The sequence below is a fragment of the Hippoglossus hippoglossus genome, chromosome 21 (genome assembly GCF_009819705.1).
Source record: "Hippoglossus hippoglossus isolate fHipHip1 chromosome 21, fHipHip1.pri, whole genome shotgun sequence".
In the NCBI taxonomy this organism is placed as follows: Eukaryota; Metazoa; Chordata; class Actinopteri; order Pleuronectiformes; family Pleuronectidae; genus Hippoglossus; species Hippoglossus hippoglossus.
Window position 1 is genome coordinate 16945380 of NC_047171.1, and position 21291 is coordinate 16966670.

General features: G+C 45.8%; 1 protein-coding gene across 2 annotated transcripts in view; it reads left to right on the forward strand.

Moving 5' to 3' along the window:
* si:dkey-100n23.5 (cyclic AMP receptor-like protein A) overlaps positions 1–21291 on the forward strand; it is a 49296-nt gene that overhangs the window by 21888 nt on the left and 6117 nt on the right. For both annotated transcript variants that reach the window (XR_004612493.1, XM_034574086.1), the window contains exons 11-12: positions 4126–4208; positions 16313–16460. Coding sequence is in view for 1 of the 2 variants with exons in the window: in XM_034574086.1 (XP_034429977.1) it covers positions 4126–4208; positions 16313–16460 (231 nt within the window). In the remaining variant the exon portion in view is untranslated. The remainder of the gene's footprint in view (positions 1–4125; positions 4209–16312; positions 16461–21291) is intronic.

Consider the following 21291-nt stretch of genomic DNA (forward strand, 5'->3'; position numbering starts at 1 on the left):
GCTGCAACACAAACCCACCGTTCATATAGGCTAATTGCTATGTGTTGCACAGAGTGTAAATAAGTCGGCAGTGGTTTTAATGTCCCCTCTTTCCTTGTATTTCTCTTTCCCAGTTGCTCTCCTCTTTTCAATCGTTTTTTCTTTCTAGCCTTTCACTTTACAGACTCTTTCCCCTCTTTCTTTTTTCCCTCACTCCCTTCCTCTCTCTCTAACTCTTGTTCTCATACCCAGCATGAATAAAGCAGCAAGCCAGGTTCATGGACATGAATATTTAGGAGAGTTTATGCACGCGCTGCGATGCTTTGAAACAACAACAGCCTCCCTGATTGTGCTTGCCAAGCAAGCGACCACTGGTTCCTGTGTGTGTGTGTGTGTGTGTGTGTGTGTGTGTGTGTGTGTGTGTGTGTGTGTGTGTGTGTGTGTGTGTGTGTGTGTGTGTGTGTGTGTGTGTGTGTGTGTGTGTGTGTGTGTGTGTGTGTGTGTGTGTGTGTGAGAGAAAACGAGAGAAAATGATTCCTGCTGGGCGTCTAAAGACCACTGGCTCTGGTGATTTCCATTTTCTTCCTCAAATTCTGTCCGTCTGCCCTCACATGTTCTCCTCTACTGTGACTCGCACACACCCATGCACACATACACATGCACACATACACATGCACACCTCTCATGTTTTGTGCTGTCACTTCTAGTTCGCTACGTTCGCCATTCTTGATCTTTTTTATTCTCCTCCCCTCTCTCCCTGACTCAGCTTGCACCATCCCCCTCACTCAATATGTATCTGCGTGTATCTGGCTGCAGCCATGACGTACATAACTTGTTTCGACAGTTATCGGGGCCGTCAGTCACATGGTTGTAACACATCTGTGTGTTTCTTGAGCGATTTGTTTGTCTTCACGCATGACCACATGCATCCAGTGAGCATCACAAGATCTTCGCAGCAGCACCGGTCAGCGAGGGGATGTACAGAAGAGGGTATTTAAGTTAGACAGACACACACTCTTTCTATAGTTGTGAGGACACTCATTGACATAATGCCTAACCCCAGCCTTATCCATCACAAATCAATGCGTAGACCGAATCAAAACTCCTAAACCTTATGTCTTGACCATCAAACAGCCCTTTAAAGTTGTGAGGACTGGTCAAAATGTCCACACAATGCTGGTGTCAATCCAAAATTTGTCCACACAACTGTAGAGTGATATGTAAACACACACACACACACACACACACACACACACACACACACACACACACACCTTTAAACACATTTGCACAACTGCACACACAGCCACTCAGTCCTGTCGGGTAGCAACAAAGCTGCCTAAGCAAACAGCGAGCCTGTTGTTCGTTATCTTCCCGGGGTGTTTGTTTACCGAGCCACACAAGCCTTGCCTTGAGTTGTGAGATGTGTGTGTGCGCGTGTGCGTGTACTTGCATACGCAACCTTGTATCTTGTTGAGCATTACCTCTGCACTTGTGTATCCACTGTATTCTGATTTTACATGTCACCAACATCCTAAAGAATAAGCTGCAAGGACAGTTTGGTTTGTCAAGAGCTCTTAATGACGACACATGGCTTCGTCAAAACACATCCAGCTTCTTTTGTAGGGATGGACTCTGCAGCTGCTGGATAATCAGCGATACTTCTGGTTGCTTTCGGGTTTTGATTGTCCCTGAAAATCTTTTTGGGTTTAAGAAAACTCATTAGGCAGTAAAAGTATTACATTTTTACCTCCGCCAAAGTCCATTTGTGTTTTTTTTTTTAAGTTTACACAAACACTACATGACAGATTATCATGAAACTTGGTGGAAGGATGTAGTATGGGTAAGGGAAGAGGCCAGGCAATGCTGCTGTGGATCCAGATCAGAGGGCAGAATTTTCTTCTTGGTTCTCTAACATAAGGTTTGGGTGTTTCTGTTTTTTACATTTCCACTCTTTCCCCCGGGGATAATTGGATCTTGATGAAAGAAATCTGGCACATAAGGTGAAGGATTTATATCACTGTGTGAAGTTTGGTGCTGCCTGATTTAATTTAAGGGGACTTGGTGAAGGTATAAACTCTACTGAGTGCCATTCTAGTTTAAAATAGTTTTATTAGCACTTTAAGGATTTTTAATGAATGTTGGCTTAAAAACTAAGATGGAAAGTTGTCTAAACAATATCACATACAACATTATAATTTACTAATACACTATCAACATTTTTCCTGAAAAGAATCAACAAATCACATGAGAAAAACCCTGCGATGGATACAGCGGCTGAAGCAGATGAAGATGATCACAGTGATGAAAATGATCTTGCGCCATGTCTCATAGAGATATGAAAAGTCCTTGAATTTCACTTCGGAAAACCTTTCAAAAGCCCTTTAATTTGGTGCTCACGTGCGTCTGGGAAACCTGATGCTGTTATTTTTAGAACAGATTTATCTCTTGAGATGAGTGCGAGCTCAGTGCTGGGTGGATGGGATGGGTCGCTCTCTTAAACTGTCTGTAATCTAGCATGCACCATGAATGTTAGGACTGGTGTGCCCGCAGCAAATAATTACGGTTTCATTCCCTTCTGCTTCCCGAGCAGCGCAGGGGCCTCTGACACGGGAGGACTGTAATTAAAAACACGAGGCTCTTCCTCCTCCTCCTCCTCCTCCTCCTCCTCCTTCTCCGCTATTCCACATCCTGCCTCTTGCGAAGCGAAATTCCTGGAATGCCTGCCTCTACACCTCACCTAAATTTTGTCTGAGATTACACGTCTCCGTGCGTTCTCTGAAACCCAATTTCTGGAACCTTTCATTCCCCCGCAAAAGAGCTCACCCCCCACCCACCACAAACCTCCCGTCTTTCCCCAGCATCCTTCAAGGTCCCTGCTTACTCTTTTTCTCTCTTGACCGTGAGGCAGTCCTCCCGAGGTGCACGTAATAAAACACACACACACACACTTGAGATAATAGGTAGATCTTGACATGTCCGGTGACGTCAGAACTTTCGATAATTATAGAAAAGAACAGGTCCAAGCGTAGTGTCTGAGTTATGCTAAGTTGTCAAATAGGAAGAGGCTCTTATCAGTTGATCACGCAAAGCCTGCATTCGTTACACAGTGGAAACTTGGCTCATATATTCCGTACCCACACACACACACACACTTACGCCAGTAGGCACACACACATAGAGATACAATACCACCGGGGGTCTCTCGTGATTTTCATTTGAATTGTTTAAAATGCCTGCGTTAGAGCTTGCACGCCTCAGGGTCTTTCTGGTGAGTAATTAATTTCTAGCATGTGGGGGTAGAGACCAGAGCTTGTGGGCCTGCCTCTTGGCTCCGGCTGTGTGTATGTGTATACACATCTGTGTGTGTGTGTGTGTGTGTGTGTGTGTGTGTGTGTGTGTGTGTGTGTGTGTGTGTGTGTGTGTGTGTGTGTGTGTGTGTGTGTGTGTGTGTGTGTGTGTGTGTGTGTGTGTGTGTGTGAAGGAGGGAGGGAGGGAGGGAGGGAGAGAAGGAAAAGGCTTTGCGCTGGCTCGGCTACTGCGTCCTAGCCTAGGGGAGGGAGAAGGGTTGGGGGGGAGAGAAAAAACAGCACAGCGCAGAAAATCGATCCAGGGGCCGCTCTTCTCAGCCTCTTCCGGACGCAAGAGTCCTCCTCTCCGGGGAATTAGATAACGGCTTGTAAAAGCTCTCCACCGCCAGCCTCTCTCTCTCTCTCTCTCTCTCTCTCTCTCTCTCTCTCTCTCTCTCTCTCTCTCTCTCTCTCGTCGACTTTTAGCTGCTGCCACATCTATCTGTCTCCCTCCCTGCCCACCCGCCGGCTCTCTGCTCGTCCACAAGATATTGAATTCATTCCGTTCACATAACGGCAAAGTATTGGCTTCCAGTTTAATTGGAATCTGCGTTTCTGCCCATAACTGTGTGGATATTGCGTATTATCAGCAGGTTAATATTTTATTATGTCTTAATTGGCCTTTGTTGTTTTCCTCAGTGCACTGATCCTCCAGTTAAGACACAGACTGTGTGTGTGTGTGTGTGTGTGTGTGTGTGTGTGTGTGTGTGTGTGTGTGTGTGTGAGAGACAACAAAACATCGTTGTTAATGTAAAAATTCTTCACATGAGTCACTCTTCAGTTCTCTTTCCTCCAGGTTTCGTTGGCTGAGGAGATCAAGCCATTGAAGTGGTATCCCTCCGTTTACCTGCTGGTGTCAATCTTTCCCCTCATCAACAGGTAACACACTCGCACGCCTGCACGGGACATAAACTCCGCGCTCTCATTTTATTTGCATGTTGGCTTCGCTCCGCTGTATTATCTTCTCTCAGCTGTCACCCTCTCCCTCCCCCCTTTCTCCCTGCTCTGCTTTTCCCATCCTCCCCTCTCTCTCTCTCTCTCTCTCTCTCTCTCTCTCTCTCTCTCTCTCGCTCTTATCTGAACCCTCACAAAGCTTCACGCTCTCTCTCTCTTTAGCAGCATAAACACTTAAGGAGATTTCGTGTGCCGGTGCCTGAGTATTGGAAGTACGGAGCATTTTATTGCCTTTTTTTTTCACCCAGGGCCTCATCAACTGGGGGCTGGTGTGAGGAGGCGAGTGGTCCAGTAAACGATAACCCCCGGTGCTGTTATTACTCCCTTCCTCCCTCTCCCTCTCCCCGTCTCCCTCCTGCTTTCATTTGCCACCGCTCCCTCCGTCCTCCCTCCCCTTCCCCATGTTGAAACCGGTGTGATTGACAGGTCAGGGTTACTAAGTGATTAGCTGCGGCGGCTCTGCTTGTCGCCACGGCGATGTAGGCGGAGACACAGGTCAATTACAGGGTCAACGTCTTTCAAAGGCGCTGCTCAAACACTGCACCCCCTCCCTCCTCACCTTATCCTCACGCTCTCTCACCCCCCCTCCTCCTCCTCCTTCACCTCTCCATCCATTCCAGCCTCCCACCCCCCTCTCTCCATCCCATGCCCTGGCTGTCGGCTGATGAAGATGACAAACTGCATCCTGCGCTAACCCCAAAACGCCCTCTCTTCCTTCCCCTCCCTGTCCTCACTCCCCCCCCTTTCTTTCCTTCCTTCCCTTCATTAATGTCACTTTCTCTTCCTCTATCCCTCGTGTTACGCTCACATATGTTTCTTACAATCCTTTTATTTCCACTCCTCCTAGCGTGGGCTTGTCGTCTTTCTCCTTCTGTGTTTTTCATGTCAGCTCCCCACCTCTTCCTCCTCCTCCTCTTCCTCCACCACTTCTCCTATCCTCTGCCACACAAAGCCCTCGCTCTCTCTCTCTCTCCCTCTCTTGAGCAAACAAGCTCTCGCTCGCTCGCTCAGCTCCGCTCCGCTTTGCCTTTCTCCAGAGAGCGAACGAGGAGAAAACGGGAATGAATTGCTCTCTCGTCGTCGTCCTCCACCACCACCGCCTCCACCCCTTCCCTCTCCCCCTCCTCCCCGTCCTCTCCGGCTCAGCAGCGCTGGCTGTATACATCTCCGGCTCCTATTAATTTGTTAGCCTCCCCTCCCTCTTACCCCTTCCCTGACTCACTCGCCTCCCTCCCTCCCACCGGCTCATATCCTCCCCCGCCTTCTCCTCCCCTCTTTCTCCATCTCTCCCTCCTTCCTTCCCTCCCCTCTGCTGAGTGCTGGAGTGTGTAAAGTGTTTGTCACGGTGCCGTGCCGATGTCGCTCTGCTCTGCCGTGTGGAAGCGGCGCACAGCAGACAGCCTTAGTGTGTGTGTCGCTGTGTGTGTGAGTGTGGGTGCGTGTGTGGAGGTGGGTGGTTGGCTTCGTGTCAAGGCGAATGTGCTGTCTCTGCTTGTTGCCGTGTGTGCGTGTGCCTGCCTGCGCACTTGTTTGTCCGCCTCAACTTGAGTGTGTTCTTTTGCGTGTCTGTCCATGAGCATTCCCATGTGTTTGTATATGTGTGTGTGCTGCAGTTTGTGTGTACATGCCGTGTGTGTGTGTGTGTGTGTGTGTGTGTGTGTGTGTGTGTGTGTGTGTGTGTGTGTGTGTGTGTGTGTGTGTGTGTGTGTGTGTGTGTGTGTGTGTGTGTGTGTGTGTGTGTGTGTGTGTGTGTGTGTGTCTGAGTGGGGGATTATTTCTATCTGAGCTCCAAAGCCTCCTAAACAGGGCTTAGAGAGACGGCCCAGGGCAGCAGCTAAAGCCGTTGGGTAGAGCTCTCCCTCTCCCTCTCTCTCTTTCTCTCTCTCTCTCGTTCCACAGCTTGCTCTGCATCCCCCCCCCCACCACCTCTCTCTCTCTCTTTCTCTCTCTGCCATTTCTCCCTGCCCTGATCCATTGCGTTAATACACAGACACTCCTACACACAAACACCATCATGGGCCTTCATCTGCTTCCTCACACACACACACACACACACAAACGCACGCACGCACACACACGCCACACACGCCACACTCAATTTTAATCTGTTCCAAATGCACACTGGTAAATGTGTTAATTCGACACCAGCTGTTGCGAATTGAAATGGGAAAGCGCTCCTACTTTTCCTCGACGCGCTCTTACACACATGCATGGACGAGTCATTATACATCATTTTGCCACACATCCCTCTCTCTCTTTCTCACTCTCTTTCGCTCCCTCTCTTTCGCTCTTCCTCATTTACTTCCCCTCATTTGGGAGCACAAAAGTAGCACCAGACACTCGCACCTGACCACGTATACCTCCTCCTTCTCCTCTCTCTGCTACTCCTTCTTTCTCCGCCACTCTCCCCTCAGTGTGTGTGTGTGTGTGTGTGTGTGTAACCGCTGCCCGGGCACGACTAGAGTTTTCACAGTCTGCTTCTCACATCGCCTCCCCTGTGTGCTTTATGGTGTGGGTGTGTGTTTGTTTACAAGGCTTGTCTAGATTCCTACTGAGCGTGCTTGTACGCCTGTTTGCATAAATAAACCCTCTTGTCGGAGCCTCGCTGCTGATTTCTGTGGCTTGATGAGCAAGTGCTCCTCCTGGACAGCCTGCTCGTCTTTTACGAGGACTTTTTGCTCTCCATTAACACCCTCCTCTTTTTCCCCTTTTTTGACACTGAGCAGGGAGAAACTGCCATCCTCATTTAGTGTCCCTTTTTTTCCCTCTCTTCTCTCGCATGCTTTGTCTTAAAGCCCTCTAAGGAAAGACTCCAGGCTGGAGGAGAGCTATTGCCTTAGAGCAATCAGTGTAATATGCCTTGCAGAGAAGTGCTTCAGCGTGGATAGATTGGCCCTGGCGGCGGGACTTGAACCAGTAATGTGTCTGTAACCTTGAGTTCACCCTGTCACTCCAGGAGGCAGCTTGCATCCTCCTAGTTATTCTTAGTTTCCCCCCGATACTGCGTGTGGGTTTTGCGGTGTGTATGGGCCTATACGTGCTTGCAGGGGATTTTTGTATGGGCTCCCTACAGCGCCTAAGCCCCCGCCTTTCTCTGGAGGAGATCTGATTTCCCTGCTCCAGGCAAGCAGGGAGAACAAGACAGTGCGTGCGTGCGTCTGTGTGTGCTTCACTGTGTGTCTGCGCTTTTGTGTGTGTGTGCGCGCAACCGGGGCCGGGCAGACCTTCCCCATCTCCGTTCTGCACTTTGAAAAACGAGTGAGGAAATCTCAGAGCAGCAGTTATTATTCATCCCTCAAAGAGAACGGGGGGAGGAGGCGGAGGGAGGGCGGGAGGGAGGGATGGATGGAGGGAGGAAGAAAGAGAGAGCCAAACGGGAGGGAGTAAGGAGCGGTGGGGGATACATTAACTCTTATCTCACTGGATTCGGCTTTCTGCATCCCAGGATGCGCTTCTTCTCTCCCTCTCTCTCGCTCAGCCCGGCTCTCTCCTTTCTTTCTACGCTCCCTTCCTTCCGCTCCTCGCCTCTGCGCCTCTCGGAATATCTTGCATTCAGCGCGCGAGGATGTGTGTGTTTGTGCCTCCGTGTGTGTAGGCTGGTGTGTGGTTTGTACTGTATACCCTAATATCTTTTGTGGTGTATTTTGTTTACTTGAACAAGTGAGCTGCTCAGATGCTGAAAGGCGGTATGCAAGGTTCCAACTCTCGTCTTTGTTTGTCTGGGAGCTTTTTTTTATTTATCTATCACTTCACATTCAATTTACTGTATGAGAGTGGCAGCATTGGCCTGTTTACTAAAATAAGTTTTGAACTTGATACAGCTGGCAGGTATTTGATTTCCTTTTTGTCCTTAGATTCGGAGGCAAAAGTGGGGGTCGCAAAGAAAGTCAGGATTAGCCCACTTTGAATATGATTTTATACACTGCATTAGAGCCCGACCAATATTTTTCCTTTCTTAATAAAGTTTATTGTTAAACTATAAAAGATGAAGACTCGATTACATTTCTTAGTAATTAGTGTTCGATAACAACATTTTTGACTTCATATCAAAATTTTTAATATATATTGGCCGATCGGCATCAGAAATTCTCTATGTCCTAATATCGTATCGGCATCAGTCCCCAAAAATCCGTATCTGTTGGGATCTGGTGTCTATAACCACCCTTGCCTATGTAATAATTTAGTCGCATACATTGTCTTATGAGAAAGAGGTCTCAGCCTATTGTGTGTATATGTGAGATTATATTTAGAGGATATATAGCCATGTTTACCGCGTGTGCCCACGTGTGTGTTCTTGTGCCTTTGTATCTCAGGCGGCGACTGGTGTGTAATTGAAGACGGCGAGCTGCGCTGCCATCCGTCTCCCATTGAGCAGCAGCGATGCTCCGCTATTAATCCCTGTTTAGCGAGACAGCAAGTTGGCCTACAGGGCTGTGTAAAGTGCAGGCTCGCACAGGGCAGGAACCCACACCAATGCTGGACACGCACGCACACACACACACACACACACACACGCACACACGCACACACGCACACACAGGCAGAGGCTCGTCATTCATTATCGTAGTGGATACACACACTCTTTTTATATATATATATATATATATATATATATATATAATTTATACATAATTGCATGCTTCTGAGGTGAATATGCAGATATGAAACATTCACATACAAACACATATATACACACAAACATTAACAGACATATACAGTGAATAAACTATATACGGACCCACACGTCCCTATAGACAGACATATGAAGCATGCTCTACTTTACAGATATACAAACTACATACAGGCACATATAGTCATATTCATACAATCATATACACGCACATGCTATACGCACACAAACGGTAGAGGAGATACTAGATAACCTCTCTCGCACACACTTGGGCACAAGCACACATTCACAGACGCATGCAAAGATAAACACACGCGCACACACACACACATGCACACGCACACCACACACACATATACACACACACACCCCGTTCCCCCTCTCTCTGCTCTTTCAGGCACGTCTTTAAATATTCATCACTCTGGCTGCTCTGAGAGTGCCGTAAACGCTGCCTCACACTCCAGGGAATCGCTAAAGCCTACTCTATCATCTGCTCTCCCTCCTTCCTTCCACTCTTTCTCTCGCTCTCTCTCTCTTTCTCTCTGTCGCGCTCCCCCTCTCTTTCACACAGACGCACACACATTCTACCCATAGCCACGCACTCTGATGAACTCGTGTGCACAAACACCCGAGGGCACAGCCAGTGGCATTGCAGGACACACAGACACACACACTCCGGTTCATGAATCAGACGCAGGGAAACACATGCCTGGCGATGAACATGTACCAGATTTTGTGTGCGTGTGTGTGTTTGTTGGTGTGTTTACTGGCTGCTTCCAGCACGGAGAGCTGAGCGGTGTTGTGTTCCAGGAAACAGGATGTCTCTTTGTTTGGGTTTTATTCTGTTGGTGAACGTTAGCCGCTTCAGTCCCCTGGGTTTGTGTGCGTGTTTGCGCCTCTTTGTCTGTTGGTGTTTTGTGCGTGCACATGCACCCGTGCAGGTGTGTGTCTCCATGCGGCCACATGTTTGTGTGCGTGTGTGTGTTTTGCCTGGTTGTGTGATTCAGCCTGAATCCAGAAATATTTGGTTAAAAGTTCGCACAGAGGGTTGACAAGAAAAGTGTGTGTGATGTGCATCAGTGGGGGGAGTTATAATGGGACTCATAATCTTGGCTGTGAGATTTATCCACATGTTGACACCATGATCAAAGTGGAGTATGTTCCAGATTTCTATTGTAGAGCACACGGACACTAATGCACAATGCAAACCATGTTTTATTTTGACATGATTTACTGTTGGAAAAAACACTCACATGTAGTACACCATATTCACGCAGATGCCTCACAAGCATTGGAGCTTTATGCACATTACAGCGGCTGATCACATGTTGTCAGTGAACAATGAAAGGCCTGTCCTCTGTCTTTGGTGCCCTTAAGGCCACCGCACATGTTAAGTAGACAAGCAGACAACGAACAGAATCTTTTGAACCAGTGTATCCATAGGTCACATTTTCTCTTGGTTGATCGCCAGCCATTGTTATTAACTTCATAACAAAAATTTGTTATTTATATCTTCGTTTAAATTTAAATTGCAAAGATGTGATTACGCTTTGAGGGATTTGGATTGAATAAGTGGATTTAACTTTGTTAAAATTCAATTAATGGCAATCATGCACTGAAGCATCAAGAAGGATATTGTGGGAATTTCCTTTTCCCTCGTGTGTGTTTGTGAGAAGTGTTTTAAGTTTTGTTTCTCTAAATTTGATTACCTTCAAATCGTCCTAATAAAGCTTGAAGCTTTCTGAAAACTAAAGGTACACCGCACAGCGGGTTTCACCTCAGAATGTCCTACTTTTTAATATAAATCCCCCTGTACTGCACCAGAGCTGCAGTGATTTTGTCCTACCCATAATATATTCTCAGAAACAAAGGTTCATATCGCAATGTCTCCTTGACTCCACTGAGTTGCCTGTGTCTTTTCATGTTTTGTCTGCTGCTAAACATACAAGAGAGTTTGAAAAAAAAAAAGTTGTGAATCACACGCTGGCCTTACACCGAGTCGAGAGATTACGCTCGGTTTGGCAGAATTATCCCTTTTAGCCAGAGAAAAGTTCAGATTCGCTGTCAGCAGCAGCACAGCGGGCAGCACGAGGGCCGTGTTTTGGCACCGTGAAGCGTGTGAGTCATCTGGAGGGGAAGAGAGAAAAAAAGAAGTCAGGCAGTCATACGGAGAGAGGAGGAAGCGCGATCGGGGTCAGGATGACTTCTCTGTCTGGCCGGCCTCCGCTCTAGGGAGTGTGTGTGTGTGTGTGTGTGTGTGTGTGTGTGTGTGTGTGTGTGTGTGTGTGTGTGTGTGTGTGTGTGTGTGTGTGTGTGTGTGTGTGTGTGTGTGTGTGTGTGTGTGTGTGTGTGTGTGTGTGTGTGTGTTTTTCTCCCACAGCTGTCAGGATGTGCGGTACAACAATTAGAGGCAGACAAAAAGGTGAACTCTATTGGAGGCAGGAGGGAGGCTGATGGTTGGAGAGCGGCGTAGACTGGCAAGGTGGGATATTGGATGAGATGGGCAGAGGCGATGGATGAGGGATTTCGCACTGACGCTGGAGGGTGAGGGAGAGACGGGTTCAAAGAGTGACTGACAGCATGATAGATGAAAGGGCTGAATAAGTGAGCAAGGCTCGGAGACACTGTGCGAGTGCTAATGATTGACTGCATGCTAACAGGTGGTAGCAGTTTTGGACTCAAAGCTACATGTGTCTGCTTCTGTGTGCTTCTGAGCGTGACTGTGTTTTTATTGTTGTTGACCAGTTGCTCCCGAGTCGTACAGTACACAGAATATCTTCTCTGTTGTCCAACACCAGTCAGCCAACTGCGAGAGTCCTTCGACTGTGCGCGTGCACACACACACACACACACACACACACACACACACACACACACACGCAGCTCAGCCAGGCATCGCCTGCAGCCACACTCTCCTTCCCACCACTGCCTCCCTCATTCATCTTTCATTAGCCTAGCCTCACACAGGAGAACCCCCCCCCCCATCTCTCCCACCACCTCACGTCACTCCATCTCTCTCCCCTCTCTCTCTTCCTTCTCTCACTCTATCTAACCTCGCTTCTTTTTCCCCCTCTCGTCTTATCTTGGTTTCTCTCGCACGTAATCTCTTTTGTTTGTCTCGCTCGTGTCTTGCAATCTGTCTTTTTGGATATCTCTCCTCCCCCTGCCTCTCTCCCTCGCTCGCTGCCTCCTTTTGCTTTTTAGTTTTTTCCCATTTAGCCTCACTCCTTCAGCCCTATCCCCTTCTCTCTCTCTCTCTCTCTCTCTCTCTCTCTCTCTCTCTCTCTCTCTCCTCCTCCTCCCTGTCCTCCTCGATCGTCCTCGGCCCTCGTTCCCCTTCTCAGCCTCGCTCTTGCACATTCTCACCTCTTTATCGTGCACTCCTTTCCTCTTTCACTCTCCTTACTGTGCGGTGCCATTTCTCTGACACCCGTCTCTGCACCCCCCCCCCCCCCCCCCCCCCCACCCCCCACCACCACCCGCACCCCCCACCCCTTCCTGTCTCTCTTTCTCTCTCTCTTGCCCGCTCTCTCTTTCTTCCTTTCATTTCGCTCTCCGTCTCTCCCTCGATGGAGGGGAAAGGCTCTTCGCCTCTAATTGCGGCTGTTCCGTTGCCATGGCGCGTGTTGCTCAGCGCTGTGAGGTGCTGTGCGTGTTTGTGCGTGCGTGTGTGTGTATGTGTGGCAGGCAGATGATTGCTTGCTGCCAGCTCTCGTTTCCCGGACGCCGATCGCGTTTCTTTGCAGCAGCAGGAAAAAAAAATGAGATGCCAGAAATAGCCCCCCTTCACACAGACCCGCTCACTCTCACCGCTATGCTGTCAGAGGAACACACACACGCAGGCAGACACACACACAAACACAGCATTTCCACTCCACCTGACATCCTCAATGCATATGACCTAGGTTATACTGTATGTACACACCTCTGTGCACATGTACAGGTGAGCCGTGTGTTTATATACATCTGCGTGTGTCCGACTTCCTCTATGTGCATGCATGTGTGTGTGTGTGTGTGTGTTTCCTGCGTCTCTAAGGAGGTTGTGTGGGGAGTCCTGATTTATTTCACCTTTAATGGGAAGTGAAATGAATGTGAGCAGCAGCTGGTCTGGTCCTTGGAGATACAGCAGTCGGCTAACCCAGAAAACAGGCAGCTCCACTCTGAAATGGTCCTCACTCCGATGGGCGCCAGGACGCTCCACGAGCTGCGCTGTTGGTTTTATTTTAAGCAGAGTTGAGGCGTTTAGTTGACACCCCTTGCTCAGAATACCTTCCAGCTTCTTTTTATCTCAACCCTTGGCCAACCCAACTTGTGGTTTCCTTCCTGTTGCAACTCTTCAAGGAGTTGTTGGAAGGTAAATGGAGACAGATTAGTGGCGAATAAACCGTGCAACCTCACGTTGCAAAAGAGGATAAAAAGGGATTATAACCAGATTTGTGGACGAATCTCCATAATCATCTTCTGTGCTTTTCACCTGCGGTTCTCACTGGGTTTTTTAAGGGGAAGAGAAAAACCAGCCGGTGTCTGCTTGCTGCCCTGTTTAATAAAGCTAAAATGCCTCTAACCTGTCATTTAAATTTTGACATTCACAGGAGAGCCAGACAATAAACCTAAAACTTTGCAAAAAATTTAACAAAGTCAACCAAAGTCATTTCCGTATATTTGAATAGTTAATTAGATCAGACAAGAAGGTTGCGTTTTCCCTGTCCGTTTGTTTGTTGGCTGGTTTGTCTGTGTGTTTGTTTGTAAGTAAGCTTACGCAAAAACTGGCGTGCAGATAAACACGTGGAAGGATGTGGTATTTTTCAGGGAAGAAAGCATTTCATTTTGATGGATCCAGGAATTTTTATCACTTTCTTAAACATTGTGGCATTTTTTGGACATTTTGACTAATTTCCCAGGGACATTCATGGGTCCTGATGAAAATAATCAGGCACATTTAGGGGACTGATATCGATGAGTGTGTGAAATTTGGTGCAGTTTGATGAATGTAAGGGGACTGATGAGCCTCGGCGGAGAGATGCGCTCTACTGAGTGACATGTCATACTATCATTTGTGATATCATGTGTACTACGAGTCATATCTACAGCTACATACATACAGTGGGTAGGTACTTGTTGCCTTTGTGTGGGTTCATTCATAACAGTCGACTCAACAGTGTTCCCCCTCACACCTTTAATGATGTATTCCACTGTAAGCACCCAGTGGCCTCATTCTTATGGAGTAAATGGTGAAATTACAGTTGGACGAATGGATTCAGATGAAGAGTAGCTAATTGTGAATTGGTCATATGAGCACACTTTGGCTTTAGTGAACAGATTAAAACAAATTTAAAGCTGTTGGAAAATAGCGCTTACTTCAAGAGGAAAAACTAACAATTTGTTCCATCACCTTAAACACTGACTTTCTTACAATATGATGCATGCATAGCCCACAATAGACAATGGCAAGCTGAAGGGGCAGTAGTCACTCCATAAACCAAAGTGTTGCAGAAAGAATAGAAGCCATAAAATGTTTTTACTGTTCATGACTTTCTCGTTATTGTTTGGTACAAAAAGAAGGAGAAGGGGGAAAAAAAGGTCTCCTGCACAGAAAATCTTGAGCACAGATGTGTTCAAAAGATTCATTGCTCTCAAAGGAACTGTGACAGTTAATCATGATGTGACTTTTAATAGTGCTCAGACCTCAATGATATTGAACATATTAATTAATTGCAAATGTTTGCAAAGACAAAACCAAAAAAGACCAGCATGGCTGCAATGATTTCTAGCCTTAATCTCAATGGTAGTGTGTCAATAAAGACAAAAATGCTTATATACCACTTACTTTAATCACAGTGTCTGACCCAGACAATCTTCTGTTGCTTTCTTTATTGTGAAAGAGAAACTCCAGAAAATCTCCACACCCATTTGCGTAGGCCTTTTCTGGAGTTCATGAATTAAAAACGTCTTTTTTACTATATCTTTAAGGCCTTTATGCCAACTTGTGTTGACTGTGGGACAGGATTAAACATAACATTGAAAGTAGGTGTATTTGATTTATATTGTCAGTACAGTGTAGATACTGTTTCTGTGCGGGACGTTTTGTGTGTTTGCCTCTTGTGTCGTCACTTGGCTGGTGTCACCAAGGCTCGTTCCTTAAGGGACGTGTGTCACACTCATCTGGTGATGTCACTATATTGGCAACGCTATTGTGATGTGATTAATGTGGAAACCGGAGCAGCGTTATTACCAAAGATTTCACCAGATCATCATCTGTTTAAATAACTGGAATTAAGTCTCATCCTGTGACAGTCAGAGGTGAGCGACTGTTGTGTCTCATGTGACTCCTCGTAACCGCAACACAACAGTGGCTCTTTTCTTCAAATGGTTGGTTTTGTATTTTCCTTCCCTGCAGGTCACAAGCAAGTTGGGGATGACTTTCTCGACCCTGAGGTCAACCACCGCGGCCGGTTAGTTTACTCTGAACGCCCAAGCCAGGAACAGTGCACTTGCGGAAAACGCTGCGAGCCGTGCGCGGTTTGATTGTCTCGCTAACAGATCAATAAAAGACATTAGCGGCAGGCTAACCCGGTGAGCAGCACTAATACAGGGTTAATCCAGGGTTAATGGCTGAGCAGCATCATTCTCCGAGGCAGCCATTAGTTCGCAGCCACACCACACAATATCAGGTTCACCTCCTAGTCATGCCCCAGGCTCCCAGCGAGATAGGCACATGGATGGGAATTGTAAAGAAAGGAGGATCACTCTCATGAGTCAAGATAAAAATGAGATATCCAGACAGACGAAGCCCAATGCAAAGAAATGGGAGAGAGATTGTGGAATGGGTGGCAGCGCGTTGGGAGCGTGCACCGAATGAAAAAGGAGGAGAGGATGGGTCGGGGGAAACTGTGGCAAGGAGAAGCAGGAAACCGAGATGAGAGAAAGGGGAGAGAAGGAGAGGAAGGGAGTTGAGCGCTACACTTCTCCCTGTCCTTGTAAAGTGCTGCGTGCTGTCGAAGCGGCAGCCAAGAATGTGTCAGCCCAGCCGTCTCACGCTGCCTAATGGGCTCTTAAACGCTGATATAAAGCTCACTCGCTCTTTCACCCTCCCCTTTTTCCTCTCTCTCTCCCTCCTTCTCTTTTTCTGCCTCTGCTGTTCGCTCTCATTACCTCTCGTTCTCACCCTGTCCCTCACTCTGTCACTCACTTGTCCTCTCCTTCTTTTTCTCTTGCTCTGTCTATCACACTCTCTCCCCTTTTTCCTGTTGCTGTCTCTCCTCTCCGTCTGACTTCTCCTTCAATTACTCTGTCCCCACCTCCGAAGCGCTCTCGCAGGGTGTCTCTTTATTTACAACTTTTTTATAGATGAACTCAACACTCAACACTCTTCTCTTTGTCTCTTTCTCTCTCCCTCCAGACTCCACAATGCCTTCTACCCACAGGATCCGTCCTTCTCCCTCACCTTGTTGCATGTCCTGTCGGCGCCACTTCACGGCTTGGCCAATGCCTTTGTCTTTGGCCTGGATCGGGATTGGTGGAGTCTACTGAGCCCCACAGGCCTGCAGGTACAGCAAACTCCGGCTATGTCTACAAAATCGTTCCTATACAATCTTGATCCAGACAATCATTTTAGCTCTGTATCAGAAACAACGTCTGACCACACTACGTATCACACCCAAAAAACCCTCATCTCGTGACCATACAGTGGCCATGCATGTACCGTGAATGTACAGGAAGCCAATTTTCTACTCTGATATTGGCAACCCCAATAAAAAAAATAAGGTTGATTGACTCCTTTCAGCTTTCCCAGTAGAGGAGTTTTTCTTTTTGGTTTTCTTCGTCCAGTGAGTCATGTTTGACGTCATGAGCGTCTCAGAGACCATCAAGTTGTAAACCACGCTGTCTTGTCAATGTCAATATCTTGCACGTTTTGAAGAAGAATTTGCTGTTCGGTGTTCTTTCCAAAACGTAAAAATCAACAAGTACACAAAGGTTTCGGAAGTTCAATGCACCTCATAATGTTGCACATTTAAAAGTGCAGTGTCAGTGTCAGTGTCTTGACATCCAAAACAATTAAGAAGAACAATTTTGGGCTTTCACCTGGGTGTCCTGTTTCTGACAAAGCTGATAAAAAGCTGTGTCTACTGCAGATTCATTTGACCTTGGAGTGAATGCTGATTGTTTGCAGACAAAAGCCACATGTTGGTGGGATTTTTGACCAGTGGAAAAGGGGGTTTAATTGCAGATAATACAACAGATGGGGAAAAGTAAGAGCAGAAATTTCTTTCCAATCAGGTAGTGAATGCAGATGACTGGGTCATGGTTTCCAAATCTCCTGGTTTCTGTCCGTCCAGACTGAACTGCAGCCCTGGAGCTTTTGATTTAAAATGGAAACAGCAGAGTTTCCAGAAGTCTATGTTATAGAGACTGGACATTTTTGGGGGGCAGTGTGGACACCAGGCGAAAAGCAAAAGTGATGCCTTTTAAAACTTAAAAAAGTAGCATTAGAAACATACATCTCGAGCCCTATTTTACTGTGTAAAGTTGTTGTGTTGACATATGCTGCTTAGCGCTAGACTCTGACTGGAATGTGTGTTAGAAGACAAAATATTGGACTAATTAATATTTTGATGTGAAGTGAAAAGTCAGGGATTCACCAAAGCTGTTACACTTCAGGGTGGATGTGAATGTCTATACCCAACACAGCTGATGTAGATTTTGGGCACATGACTGTCATAAAATTTCTTGGAAATACATCCGGTAGTTATTGAGATATTACATTCTTGACTAAGTGGTGGATGCTGCCATCTCTAGAGCAGCGTAGCATTACTAAAAAGCCATCACTCTAACAAACTCAGCATCTGGTGAAGTAATTGTTGAGTCATTGAGGTGAACTAATGTTTGGAAGATGAGTGAAATCACCTGACAGTCATATCGTAGGTTGTAGCCATGCCCACGTGGTGTGTACAATTGCTTAGTATTAGCTCAGAGAATCACAGCACAGGTCGGGAAATTTCCCCAATTTAGAGCCTGATCAATGACAGTTATCTTCATTATGTTGAGAAGTCCTGATTTATTTATTTAGAAAAGTAAATCGAACATTTTTAAACCACTTCAGAAATTCACAATTAGTGACACAAATAGGCTAGATAGAGCTAGCATTTGTAATAGCTATCTGCATTGATTTTACATTTACACTTTTTGATCGGTTTTTGATCACTAGAGGGCAGAAAGACTCCAAATCAAACTTGCAATGACAAGCATCTACTTGCTGTCATGTCACCTGTCATGTTGTTGGCAACAAACAACTGCCTAGCTACTGAAACAGAGGAATATGTAGATGCCTTCGCAGTTAGCGTGTGTTTCTGGCTTCCATTTCAATTGGAGTCCAATATTCTCTCTCTGATTAGATTTGACTTGGTCTGCCAACTCCTGAAAATAATATCTGGTGTTTCTTTGCCTAGTTAAATATACAGCCTCATGTTTTCTACAGTTGTCTCCTGTTTGATATTGAGCAGGCTGTGAACAGTTAGCTTGTGTTAGCTTCTGTGCTTGGACATCTTCCAGTTTTAGGTTTGTGTGGGTCATTATTTTCTTGAGCTTTCTTCCCAGTACGGAATAATTGCTTTGGAAACAATGAGCTGAAACTGGCTGGGAGCTGTGATTGTCCTAACTTGTCTATACTAGCTGAATTTCCATTTAAGTTTTGTGGAAAATTTTCAAAATTTCTCAGAAAATCTGGAAAAGACAACGACCAAAACTAAATATGCAAGTGATGGTGCTAATTTTCCAGTCGGCTCCCATTAAATGGCCGCAAAACGTTGATGTAAGCTTCAGTCAAACCTTAAACAAAGAAAAGAAAATTGGAAATTGTCTCGAAAATAGATAAAACTTTAATTTAACTTTGAAGTCACATGTTCAACGTACATAATCATTATCTCCCTACGCCAGTTTCTTTTGCTTTGGGTTGCACTGTTCTGATATTTCCTCTTGGGGGTTTTATGCGTTAATTGAAAAGGTGCTTAAATACAGAAGGATGGAATTAAACTTTGTTCTTGTAGAAACACGTGAGCAGTGCAGCAGCGGGAGTCTACACAAAGGAACACAGCACTGCTGTGTACTCCATCGATATAGTTACACACATAAAGGGTAGAAAAGAGATCTGGAGTCCGAAATTACAAATTGTAGTTGAGTGCATAAAACGAACATCAAGGCTGTTACACAGCCAGTGTAGACATCTTCACCCATTAAAATTAAAGCCAATTTGTTCAGTTAGATGCACATTAGACAGACAACTGTGATGGCTGAAATGTGTCCAGTGTAAACAGGGTAACTGCAGCACTCACATTAGGAAGAACCGTTTCGGCTGAAACAAGCAGGTGTGCCTTAGAAAATTTATTGGCAACATGATTAATAATTGATTTATCACTGAAGTAATTTTTCACGAGGGAAAAGTGATAAATCCGCTGATAATGTTAGAAAGTGAATATCTCTCAATTTTGGAAAATTGGTCAATTAGTTTAGTGGCTGATGAAAACTATGAACGCCATTTTTCATTTTTTTCCTGACAGTTCATTGATTTAGTGACTAATCAAGAAAATAGTCAGAAGCTTAATCAATAATTAAACAGATTGTTATTTGCCCCTGAAATATTTATAAGAATGTTGAGTTCGAGCAACACTAATACTTCTTATAAGTATCCAGGCATAAACTCACCTACCACCTGTGGGAACTGTTGGGTTTTCTCGACAAACTTAAGGTCTCAACCATAATATGTTATGATTTGGCTCTTAAATTAGACTGAACAAAATATCTTGTATTACAATCCATTCTTCATTTTTGCCATGGACTTTTGTGTGAAGCACTTTGTAACCTTGTTTAGATAAGTGCTATCTAAAATAAAGTTATTATTATTACTTTGTTTGGTCTGGACCTTCAGACTTATTCAAAACTTTCCAAAACGAATTGAGCCATTGATTGGTTCATTTGCAGTGTGAAACTAAATTGACACAACATTAAGCAATAGAAGAAGAAAAAGAAGCGAGTATGCTAGCAGGATTGCTCGTAGTCTTTGTCTGCGACAATTGAACGATGAGGACGTACGTTGCTGGTGGTTATCACATAATGATATGACAGTGGCAACAAAATGTATTATTTCAACTTCTGCATTCAAAAGGAGACTTCTACTCGGCAAATCGACTACACGCTAACGTCAGATTCCCGCCAGTGTACAAACCAATAAGTGTCAGTTATAAGTAGACACAGCCCACGTAGGTGATGATGACAGGACGTACGTATGTCTTGCAGAATTCTTTAATGCGCCCCCTAAATTGTACTGTGAAACCAAAACTAACCAGTGTATGAACCTTGATTTGGACTTTCGGGTGCGAAAACGCCTTTAGTTAACTCATGAGCTAATCCCTGAGAAACTCTGTCTTTTTTTAACCTCCGTGTTTTGAGCCTTCTGCTTAGCTGCTTCAGAATTTGTAATTACGCTACTTAACTCTCAAAATGAACTTGTACTGTCTATCACAGGTGTTCACTCATCACCTATGCAGGAAATAATTGTTGGCTCTTGTACCTAAATCCCCTTTTTCAATAATAAAATTAAAAACCCACTGACTTTATTTTTTTTATCTTTCTCTAACTTAGCTTTTAGGGAAATGTAATGAAGACAAGATTACCAGAAAGAGGATGCTTTTACGTTTGAACCACAAACCACATTGGTTGCATTTCAATAAACACCACAATCAATACAGCTCCCAGCAGATTTGTCTCAATCTACAAACATTGACAGTATCCGTGGATATGAGCCGGACCTGATATTGAACCACGAGCAAAACATTCTCTGTGGTCACTTACTCAGTATCACCAACCACGCTGATAACGGGTCAGGAGCACAATGTGGAAGAGTGGAATGTGTGGTATGACCTTCAACCCAAATGTCAATGTTGCACTGTGGTGAGTCGGGAGAGAGAGACAGAGGAGTCAAATGGAATCTCAATGTGTTCGTAAATCACAGAGAAAATGGTGTGCGTGTGTGTGTGTGCGCGTGTGCGTGCGCGCGTGTGTGTGCGCGTGTCAGAGAGAACGAGACAGAAGGTGAGAAAGAAGACGAGAGAGGGAGAGCGAGAGATACTCACACACATACACACACAGAGGCGGCATGTGTGGTCGTGCTCTATCGTGACTAACAGCTGGTTGTTATTCATCTTGGCATGCGACTCCCAGCAGCCCCCACACATCAGGTGTGAGATTGGCTGGGGAGAGGGGGGGGGAGGGAGAGAAGGGGGAGGCGATGGTGGGGGGTTTGTAACAGCATCAAAACATTCATCTCTCAACACAACGATTCCGCGCTTTCGCACCAAACCTGCCTCCTCCGGCTCCCTCGCAGCC